Below are 11720 nucleotides of genomic sequence, written 5' to 3'. Positions count from 1 at the left end.
CAGTCTCGCCCACTTCCTGAGGATCGTAGAGAGCTCCTTGGTTGCTTAGGCTGAATCAGCAACAAGTAAAAGCCCCAATTCAGCTAAGATTTGGTTTCATTTCAAAGTCCAATACTGGACTTTTTAAAAACTCCCAAAACACTATGCTCCATTCCATCTTGCAACTGAAATCACTGTTTTCACATAATGCAGCATTTTAATTAACAACACAGCCAAGTGCACCCGCCTGGCACAGACATCCAGAAACAAAACAAGTTTTTGTCTTTTTCCAAGCACAAAATCTGCTTGTGAACATAACCAACACACCAATCGCTAGCACATGATCAGCCAGTCATTTACAACCACCACACATCAAAGGCATGATAAAACTGCATTAAAAAAATGTAAACAAGAAGCAACTACATAGCATGTAATCTCCCATAAAGTTGGCAGTGGTGAAATAATAATGAAGTTTTTTTCACATTACAAAGTACAGTAGGTCGAATACAAACTGAATTATTATCTGCCATCTGTGGCCGAGGTGCAGATGTGGCGTTACAAAACCATGTAAAATACTTGTTTATCAAAAGGGAGCTCTTTAGGCATGAGGCGTGAAATTCATTCCAGTGAGGGGGAAAAAAAGCGTGTTTGTGTCCTCCAGTCTACAGCCTCTCGAAGCTGATGGAGCAGAAGAGGAAGATGGCGTAGAGCAGCATAAGCCAGAGGCCCAGCTTGCGGTCCAACTTCCAGCGGTTTAGATGGATGCACAGGACCTCAAGCAGGGACAAAGAACCATTCATAAAACTTCTAAATCGAAGAAGTCGATGATTAATCGAACAAATTTGAGTCAAATGTTCTTACAGTGAGTGTAACTGAGGCCAAGAGCAGGATAACGGAGTAGACCAGGCCCTTGCTGTTGATTGTTACCTAAGAAACAAAAGTATTGGGTCACTTAGAGGCGTGATGTCCAACCACTCTTGTTGAATTAACAAACGATGCATGTCCTCAAACTTGAGTCCATATAGACCTTCAAATGTGAGCCTGCGTTATGCTCATGTTTTTGTCTCCCACTTCTCAAAGATGTCAACATCAAGATTATTTATGCAGCAGTAGTCTATTTTCGAACATGCCCTACTTAATATGAATGTATTTCTGCTTTGTTGACTTTTTTTTCTGCAGTGAGAATGCTGAGGAATAATCACATTTCACAGAATATCCCCCCACATTGGAATGTCTCATGAAGCTCAATTAGCGGAATATAATGTTCAAACTTACCACTGTGCCATGGCTGACAATGAGTGTCCTCAGTGCCCAGGGGAAACCCAAGCCCAGCAGCACATCAAAGATATTACTTCCAATGGAGTTGGACACGGCCATGTCGCCCAAGCCTGCGAGAAAACGTGCAATGGAAGTAACAAGATTAGCGCCTCGATCTCATCTTGAGTTTGCAGAGCCTAGTTAGTGAAATGTACGTTTAAACCTTCTCGGATTCCAAACTCATAGTGGCGGTGTATTAAAATGTAACAAAGTGTGCACCTCGTCGGGCAACGATGAGGCTGGCCATGCAGTCAGGTACGCTGGTGCCGGCTGCCAGGAAGGTAATACCCATGATGACGTCTGGAATTCCGAGTGTGTAGCTGATGATGGTTACCTGGACAGAGAGGGAAATACAATTGAGCCAACAAGAACTGGAAAGGGCAAACTCCATTTCACTGACGTGGACGTTTAATCCTCGCCAACTGTGATCCAACCGTATACTGCCGCGACCGCCAACATATGTATATATTTTCGTCAGCTATGTGAAATTCAATCTTGAACATAACTGTAATGACAAACAGATGCCAGTAGATGTCAGCACTGAATTACATTGGATTTGCAATCAGCTCATCTTTAGAGTTGAAGTCAAAGATTCGAGGGTGAACGCCAGCTCGTCACATCGATTATGAGGGAATGAAACTCCAAAGAACGGAAAAAACGGAGAAACAAACCATTTTTCCCTGGCTGGCAATGTGAGCAATTCTGCTTTGAAAACAGCCGCATAAGGATAAAAATGGAGTTAGCCTGCTGTCCTTCTCATCGACTCAGTTGTCTATCGTTGCCTATGAGTGTGTTTCGTACCATCCAGACCATGAGGTAGGAGAAGAGGGCGATCCAGAGGGTGGAAGCCAGGAAGGTGAGCAGGTACCAGCGTTCCCACTGCGGAAGGTTGCAGTCGGGCACCGTGCAGTGAAGCAAGAGGCTCAGCGGCCAGGAGAGCAGCCACTTAACACGCACACACGGCCCATCTGACAATATAATCACAGCCACGCGCGCCACACACACACAACCTCAGAAGCGTGATTACAGATTCAACCATTTACATCACAGATGATATGATCGGAGTCAACAAACAATCACCATCAAGTGCTCACCTGGTATGATGAAGGGTTTGAAGGGTTCACTCTCTTCCTCCTCCCCCTCTTGCTCTTCCTCCTCCTCATCCTCTTTGACTTGAGCAGCGCCTGCGACCGCTTCACCGCTGTCCTTTCCCTCTCCCCTCCCCACGTCTAAATGCTGACATTCCGCCTCGGAAACTGACCCGTTCTCTCTCCCCCGTGACCCGCCGGCACCGCAACCGTCGTCCGCTGAGGCGTTGCCGTCTTTGGCCCCGACCTGAGCTCGGATCAGTCTCTGCCTCTGTGGGAAGGATGCCGAATTAAACCAAAGTACGACTCTGCAGAGTTGGGGGGGTTAGTTCATGTTGGAGTAAAATAGCTGGCGATGTGAGCGGATAGACAAGCAGAGATGAGCCACATGCACGCGTCATCACATGCAGGGAAATGGTGAGGATCCATGCAAGGAAGAACACAATCAAGCCATTGGGCAGTTGCTGTTGTGCTTTGATTTGTAAGTGATGTTGCTGAGGACAACTCTAATCCAGTCACAATGAGCAATTTTTCAAAATGAGGCTTGAAGCTGTTTAATGCCACTTCAAGTCCACCGTCAGACTTAACATGAAGCAAAGAATTACACAAAACCACACAACGTTGCCTGTCTAATACACTTATACACTCATTCGTAAAAAGGTTGGGGGCCGCTGTAGCGCGGCACTACTTTGCCTGGCGGAAGCACATGTGATTAGGCTCATGTCAGTCACAGGGGAGAAGAGTAGTGTGTTTGTAAAGAGTCATCTCTTTCCTGACAATCCCCTTTCCCTTAAATATGGTAATTCAACATTAAAACACCTGCGGCTTACAGTCCGGTGCGGCTTATATGTATATGAACAAAATAAGAATTTCCCTTCATTTTAGCTGGTGCGGCTCATAGTCCGAAAATTACGGGATTTAAAAATACTGATACGTATATTCTTTACACTCTGCAAAAATGACTACTATTACTGCATCTTAATATGTCACTCACACTAGTTGTAAAACTTGTCTCCGACCCCAGTGACCTACTCGCACACAAGTTAATTAGTCATGATGTACAAATAATTTCTTTCTTTACATTCGATTTAATTATGCTATTACTATGTTTTATAAAGTATGTTACAATATTATAGAGAGCTATTTCTAAATGATAGTATCAAGAAAAGATACAGAAATGTATCTTTTTTTGTTCTTGAAGGCTCCTGATCCTGGGGCATAGGCAGCCCAGGTGGCGCACGCCATTTCCACACCATTTCTGGTCTACGTGACGCTTAGCCACTATGAATTGTATTTTGCAACAAACTTTTGATGGGGGAAAAAAATCATACCATTTGGCATATGTCTATGAATTATGAATAATTAAACCCATATCACTTGGCCGTGAGGCCAATGGTCACGATCTGTTTCAAATGGTTCACAAGCACACTTAGAGCCTGAGAGCAGGGAATTGGTAAAAGGGCGTGAGCCATGCGGTGTACCTCGTTGATGAGCGTGCGCCCCGCCATGCGCAGGCGGGTGTAGGGGGGGAAATGCGCGGTGATGAGAAGGCGGAGGCTTGCCTCTGAGAAGGTGAGCTGGTGCGGATGCAGGTTGAGCAGCTCATCCACCCTCACCACCCCCGAGTCCTGACCGACCACAGCACACGAGTCTGATCAAGGTGTGGGCAAAAAGCAGAGGAAGGAAATCACTTAAAGGCAGACACGTGTGCAGCTTGCACATATGATTGTATCTTAAAATGTTGGCCGTTATTCAAATCTCCAAGTGCTCCATTTTTAATGGTTTCTCACATGAGTGAGACCTGGTGATCCTGAAAGGGGGATCCTTCCATCTGTGGTCCCTTCTCAAGGTTTCTCATTTTCCCCGGGCAGGGTTTTTTTGAGTTTTTCCTTGCCCTTTTGGGAGCTTAAGACCAGGGGATGCTTTGAGAATAATTGTCAATTTTTGTCTATGTGAAGCCCTTTGAGACTGCTTGTGATTTAGGGCTATACAAATAAACTTGACTTGACTTGAGCGGGAAAGTAGCCACACGGTAGCGTAAATTTCCAGAGAAAAGAAACAGATGTACCCGACTTAAGCGGCACAATGTCTGCATCACAGTCGCCGGTATTCCCCACCGCCGTTGCACGTCGCAGACCGCTCAAACACGGCTGACCTGCCTGGTTGCAAAATCTTTCAACCAGGCTGCAAAGACAGCTATTGAACCTAGACACCAGACACCAGACACCAGACACACACACACACACACACACACACACACACACACACACACACACACACACACACACACACACACACACACACACACACACACACACACACACACACACACACACACACACACACACACACACACACACACACACACACACACACACACACACACACACACACACACACACACACACTTCAGAAGGCATGGCAGTTTCAGATTGACAAGGAAATAAAGGAGATTAGACTCACTTCATAATGATTATATACATTGCATACATGGAGATCAGTATTATGGTCTCCCACCTGCATAAAGACACACATTTAGAAATACTCAAATTACAGTACCGGGTGGATGGATACTAATTTTCTCCTGTCCTACCACTGGACTTTTTCGTCGTAGATCACCTGTAAGTTCACAAGTAAACACAAAGGTAAAAAGTCAATGACACCGCAGAGTGAATTTACGTATCAGAATCATATTGTCTAGAATGGACAAGTACGCTGTTGAGATGAAGAAATTGCTTGAGGTTTCTGAGCGGGCTTTCTCACCGCAATGAGCACAATGATGGACAAGATGTAGAAGACAGCATCGCGAAACAACGGCCACCAGCTCAGAGAGATTGGCTGAAGAGAGAACATCCAAATATCTGACATTTATTTCTCAGCTCCAGCAAATGTGACCATTTTGTGTGTGCGTGTCTCTAAGACCTGTCCTGCAAAGATGCCACAGAGACCAATGATGACCAGGATGTTAAAGACTGCCGAACCCACAATTGTTCCAACACCAACATCTCCTTTTGTGACAAACACTCCTGAAAATAGGTTGAAAATTATTGTGTCGGTATTTATCAACTCAAAGTAGCATGATGTGAATAATGGGTTTTTTTTGCAATCAGTCATACTATTGTCCGCCTAGCAGCAGCAGCTCGACAATGCTATATCAAGTCATTTTTCCAACCAGTGCTAGAGAACCAGAGGTCACAACTTATCATCCCCAGAGTGAAAAATCTGTCATGTTTTCAACAAACAACTTTGGTCTCTTTGACAACAATGAAAATTGTTATCTTAAAAAGGGTTCTCTTGTGTGAAGCATTAGTGAACTGCTTATCTGGTATTTATTCCCACCACTAACAGGACCATTATTTTTATTTTTACTGCATGAATTGAATCAGGCCGGTTCCAGGCACCAACGACAAAGCAAGAAACAAGCATGACACTTGACTCCAATTCTGTAAAATCTTCTATCAAGTAGTGCCTAAAAGCAATGTTTGTCTCCCACTGCATTTTTATTCTTTTTTTTGTTGTTGCTTTTACTACGTGACCTCTTTTTGAAACCACACTGTTTGTCTTCTTACCAGCTCATATCTTTATATCTTTTTTCTCATCATGTATTTCACTCTGTAATAGAATTGGTTTCTCGTGCTTCCTCTGGGTTTTGTTTTTTTACAGTTCTAATCAGGTCAAGATGCTGATGAGTGCTGGCAATTCGCCGATGCAGCGTGATTGTGTTGACTCCAGAGTAGAGTAAGTAATGGGCGAAATGAGTTTGGTACTGACCAATCAAAGATGTGAAGAGTTCAGGGGCAGAGCTCCCGGCGGCCATGAAGGTTGCCCCGGCCACATCCTGGCTGAGTTGCAGGTTCTAGGAGGTTCATCAAAGGTGGAATGTTTTGATGTTCTATTTTTTCTTTTCAAAATGAGGGAACAACATTCATTTCCATTTGGAAATACATCACAATGAAAAGGCCCTCACACCTCTGAGACTTTTTCCAGTGATGGCACGAAATAAACATCACACACAATGGCTAGTGCGTGAAACATGTAGATCGCCTGAAAAGACCAGATTGATTTTGAAAGAAACATGAAGAGATTTTTCCATTTTTCATCTCAGCTCTGTGTTGACTTACACAGAGCACGTGAAAGACGACAGCTCCCTGTCTCCGCTGCTCCAGAGTAAAAATGTCTTCTGGAAACTCGCTGATGGCTGCGCAAGAAACGACAACAACAAACAGTCGACTATTAACTGAAGCATGAATAATTCACTTCGTCAGGTTTTCAACATCAGACAGAAAATCGGTTGAACCCTGTTTTTGAGGCAACCTTTTGTGCTTTTTTTTTTGCTAGACACTTTAAAAGCATTACAACTGTACAAAGAGGGATTGACAAAAGTGTCTTTGTTGGAACCTTCACTCAGTGTATGACGAAGACGCTTAACTTGCTTCCCAAATTAGTTTTCTCGCCTTTTTTCTTGTGACTCTCCAACATGAGTTCTGCCATCTCTTCGACAAATCTCAATTACGTTATTCACTCCAAAGAGCCGCAAACGTGAACTTCTCCTTGAGTATCATTACTAAAAAGGTCAGACAGTGAACTCAAGCGGACAAAGGACGTTGGACAAAGGAGTCATTATCACCAGCCACTGTTTGAAGGAGACTTTGAGAGAAGAAATATCCTATGTTGATTAGTTTTTAACTAAATAATATGCATAATTTAATAATGTCTGTTCTGTTCTAAGACGTTTGCTCACTTGAAAAGTGGGTTGCTTTAAACAAAAGGAGCTGAGTTGTTTTACACATCTTGATGAACAAACAGCTGGAATTCAGAACTTTTAGCTGATATTCATGTTTTGATCGAAAACCCGAATGTGTTCAGTACAACAAAAACAAAGGAATTGACCTTGGCGTTCCAATACTTTAGGAGGGGACTGGATATTCTCTACGTTCACCTTAAAAAGCTCCTCTGACCACCTGCCTCAAAGTTGGCCCACTACCGGAGAACATGTTTAAGTGATGAGATGGAGAGCTATTAATGAATGGGTTCACTAATCAGCAGGTCATTACAGCAGGTCAGCAGCTTTGATTCTAACTTGCGACGCATCCTCTAGTTTCTTAGCAACCAGAACCCTCAAAGGCTACATACAGTTTGTGAGCATCAACGTTTCAATGTGCAGTTTAGACCTGCCATTGTTGTGATACTCAGCAATTTGCGGTGGGCACATCATGATTTCACAAGACAAAGTGCACACAGATTGTTTGTGCATGACCACTAAACTAAATTGAAATGAATCAGCCTTTCAATCCAATAAATTATTTTTTTCCCAACTTTTCAAGTCTGTTCAATTGGATTTTTAAGTACAGTTAAATTATATTTCAATTACATTTGCATTTGATCTTTAGGAAGTAAAAAAAACATTTACTGCATATGGTTCCTATTTAATTTATATGCAATACATTTTAATTGAATCATGATTTTCTTTTCCTGAATTTAATCACTGTATCAATGTTCCCACTGTGCATAATGTTACAGTGGCTCATGACAATACTTTTTTTTTTTTAGTGAAACCCTTGCATCATTTTTAAGAACACTGGTTAGGTCGACTATATTTTAATGTTGATCATTATGGCGGTGCTAATATGAGAGCAACGTTTGTTTTTGTTTTTTTGGGGAGGTGGTACTAAGTTGGTGTAAAACGTTTTGAGAACCGCCAAATGATGGGAAATGCCCCTCTCTCCCACGCAAAGAATGTCTTACCAGATTTGGAGAATGAGTCTGAGGATTGATTGTTGTCATCTTTCTGGATGATGACCTCTTTTTTGGATAAGAAGATTTCAACATCTCCAGAGTTTCTACCATAGTCTGCAAAGAGGGTAAGCTATATCGTAAAATCACAACACTGCGAGTATTTTAGTGATCAAAATGTTGATTGCTAAAGGCATGCATTAATTAAAAATATTTTTTTCGCTTTCTAAATTATTCATATGTTTGAATCAGAAAAAGGGAATTTTCAGATGCAATTGCAAGCACCTGTAACTGCTACATCATTAAGATGCAACACCCAGACAGCTGCGAGCAGACCGAGTCCACTGACGCAGAGCCGGGGGACAAGCAGTTTCTGCCTCGGTCTCCTCGCCGCCTTCATCCCGCCGCCGACACCACTCGCCGGCCTCTACGTTCAGAACATGTCGCCGTTCGTTCACGCGTTCCGTGGCCGCTCCCCTGCGCGCAGCAATAAGTCAAAAACGCAGCCTGCTGCTATAAATCGAAGGATACGATCGTCTTTCTTGGTTCCCCTCCGACGGATAGGGAGTCCAGTCAAGAGGCTCAGCCCGTCAGCAGCATCTCAGCATCCAACCCAGATGGAAGGAGTCCGTGTCAAACCGCCCAGTCGAAGCATCAACCACCGCATACATTAAAACGTCGAGTAGTCCTCATATCCTCACGTCTCGTGTCACAACATCTGATTGCACGCGAATGCTGGATAAAGGAAAAGGGAGAGGAGGCGTTTTCGTGGAGCGATGGCACACTGCGCCACCAGAGGGCGCCTTTTAGCTTGCAGAGTTATAGTGCTATGGGAGTCAATGACGACATCCTGTTTCAATTCTCATTTCACAATTTAAGTTGATAATATTTTATTGATAATATTTTTAATAATTCAAAGACGCAGAAACACTTCACCAATGTGCTACTTTAGTAACAAAGAATTGTGACCATATTGTCAATATACTCCTACACAAGGCATCACATACTGGGGCGATGTAACAGGTGTTCAACTTGAAGTCTGACTGGAATTAGATCAAATATACCACTTGACTTTCAGACAAAACATGCCGGTATTTTTCAACCACTAAAAGAACTGAAAACACGGTATTCGCCAAGAAATGAATCCAAGGTACACAACAAAAAGAATTGCTTGGCTCAGACAGGAGGCAAGGCTCCATAGTGTAAATGAAAGTAGGGTTGTAACATCAGGCGCACCATCCTCCATAGGTGATGGACCGGAGGAAAATCGAAATATTGTGCATAACTCCCTGCAGCCAGAATAACCAAAATAGCAATTATGGCCATACAGATGATAAACACCTTCTGGGTGGAAGATTCCTTGGCCTGTGTGCACCTAGAAGGAGAAGGAAACGATTGAACTACAGGTGAATTGAATCGTCAATAGAATACATAACATGATCTGGCAATCTCACCAGTTTGTTTGTTGCAAGTTGGTGGGAGGTCTGGTAGTTTCATTTGCGTCTGTTTCCTCCTGTCCACAAAACAAAAGTGAGCGCCTACGTTACTTTCATAAAGTTAAATCAAATAGTTTGTCAGTGTGCTCTGGTTATTTATGTGAAAATGGCTTCATACTTGACTTGTATCCGTGGAGGGTACCATCATTTCACTTGGAGTGGCGAAAAGCTTGAGTTCCTCTGCCAAAGACATTGCCGCAAAATGCGATTCCTTTTTTCTCTCCATCAAATCACTGAGAACAGTTCTGGAAACCAGTGACGACATCAATTCAAAAAGTGTACAAGGAAGACATAGTTCAACTGTTTCTTGAAAACGGAGTATAGTGGTTCCGTGAGATACGATCTTCATTTGCTCCCCGAATACACGCGTAACTCAAAACAGTCGTATCTTATACAATCCTTCCACAAGAAAAGAATAGAAATGCCACAATCTATTCCTACTTCACAAAACACTAAAGAAAATGAGAATAGCACATTGTAATATTTTACTGTAAAAACATACACAAAAAAGTCCAGAATTAAACAGTTACCATGTGTTTTTGCTTTAATTCAATGCTGCTCCTTCTGCAGTACATGCCTTAAACGCCTGGGGGCAGTATAATACAGACATTGCTATACACTGAGAACGTCACAACGGCTCTTAACTCCAAAAACCTGTAGGCGGGGTCACTCATATCTCATGGCACCATTGTAGTATTTGGGGATTTACTTACAGCAAGGCCTCGTCCTCTCTGTCCTCCAAGTGATTCCTCAGCTCCTGGTTTGCCAGCCTGAGATCCTCCAAAACACAAAAACAACTAACCTTTAAGCATTACCACATTCCTCTGGTCACAAGGAAACACAGATGTGTTATAGAAAGACATTGTCTTATAAAATGTGTCTGGAAAAACCTGTGGTTTTGTATTGGTAGTACTTTTCCGATGTTTTTTTATGGCTAATACGCAGCATCTGCACAATATCACAAGTTTAACAAAACAAAATTTGACACAGGCTGTAAAGTACCTACACTTGTCTAGGCCTGTCACAACAATTACATTATCGACTCATTACTCGATGGGAAAAAATGGACACGATGATGTTTTCTGACTTACCAGGTGGTCATTTAATAGTGTGTTTGTTTACATGTCATCAATATTTATTCGCGCTGCTTCGTTTCTAGGCATTCACATGTGCGCGTACACCCGGGAGGTGGAGGGGCTTTCGAAACCCGCTTAAACGGTTCAGTTACATTTTGGTTTGCGTAGGTCCTGTTGGTTCACAGTCACACGCAACTCTTTATTTTTTTTTACATTTATTAATGAGGCGAGACCAGCATACCGAGTCTGTATGTCTCCATACAAGATTTGTGGTGAGATTACAGTTCCCTTGAAATTGTGATACATACTGGGAAAGAAAATATTGTGAAAGGCCTACCTCACACGGGTTATTATTAATTTATCCAACATGTCAATGACGTGTTAAGAAATGGTCAGTTTTTCTGAAACTAAGGCAAATACATCGAGATGACATACAAGTCAAACCATCCTTACCTTGATGACATTGGAATACTCCTCAACAGTTTCCTCGACGTGCTGTAGTTGCAACTTGCTCTACCAAAGAATAAAGACATGGTCTATTATGATGCCAACTCTTGTGAAAATATAATACGATTGTGCGTGCAGAGACGACGAAACAAGGTACGCATTTAAATAAGACCTATACCTGTTGAATGACCTCATCCCTTTGCTGCAGTTCTATCTGAGCCTCTTCTGTTCTTAACTGACACACCCAGAACAAATAAGTGAGAAAGTCTCCCTCAAATGCTCCAAAGATGTAAGAAATTAGATTGAGCTAAAGTTTACTTCATTGTTTTTCAGGGCAACACTGAACCTGCTTAAGCTCATCTTGTCCTGTTCTCTTTCCTTCTGGAGCCTCTGAACCTGGTAAATCATGAAATGTAGTAAATAAATAGTGTTGCACAGGGTTTCTGTTGCTTACTGATTTTGGCAAGTTGCCTTTTACAGCACACAGTGATGAAAACAGAGAATTGTTGTCAAACCTCTTCAATCAGTTTTGCATTTTGTTCCTTCATCTCACTGCATTCCTTCTCCTGCAGACATGTAAAAAA

At 42.5% G+C, this 11720-nt stretch overlaps 1 protein-coding gene across 3 annotated transcripts; it reads right to left on the bottom strand.

Moving 5' to 3' along the window:
* Positions 1 to 170: 170 nt before the first annotated feature.
* LOC119129156 (sodium/potassium/calcium exchanger 3-like) lies at positions 171 to 8928 on the bottom strand. 3 transcript variants are annotated; one of them, XM_037262234.1, is made up of 17 exons: positions 8394 to 8928; positions 8130 to 8234; positions 6506 to 6582; positions 6354 to 6428; positions 6156 to 6240; positions 5307 to 5410; positions 5148 to 5222; positions 4978 to 5003; positions 4848 to 4901; positions 4453 to 4589; positions 3866 to 4035; positions 2391 to 2655; positions 2098 to 2264; positions 1516 to 1630; positions 1255 to 1367; positions 841 to 906; positions 171 to 752 (listed from the first exon to the last, which is right to left on the bottom strand). In XM_037262234.1, the coding sequence occupies exons 1-17, from the start codon at positions 8515 to 8517 to the stop codon at positions 642 to 644; spliced, it is 1869 nt and encodes a 622-aa protein (XP_037118129.1). In that variant the 5' UTR covers positions 8518 to 8928; the 3' UTR covers positions 171 to 641. The 3 variants fall into 3 exon arrangements, with proteins under 3 accessions (XP_037118129.1, XP_037118130.1, XP_037118131.1); XM_037262235.1 differs by having other exon boundaries at positions 8403 to 8928; XM_037262236.1 differs by having other exon boundaries at positions 3947 to 4035; positions 8394 to 8927.
* Positions 8929 to 11720: the final 2792 nt, after the last annotated feature.

This window comes from Syngnathus acus, chromosome 10 (assembly GCF_901709675.1).
Source record: "Syngnathus acus chromosome 10, fSynAcu1.2, whole genome shotgun sequence".
Classification (NCBI taxonomy): domain Eukaryota; kingdom Metazoa; phylum Chordata; class Actinopteri; order Syngnathiformes; family Syngnathidae; genus Syngnathus; species Syngnathus acus.
This window is presented reverse-complemented; position numbering and strand designations above follow the sequence as displayed.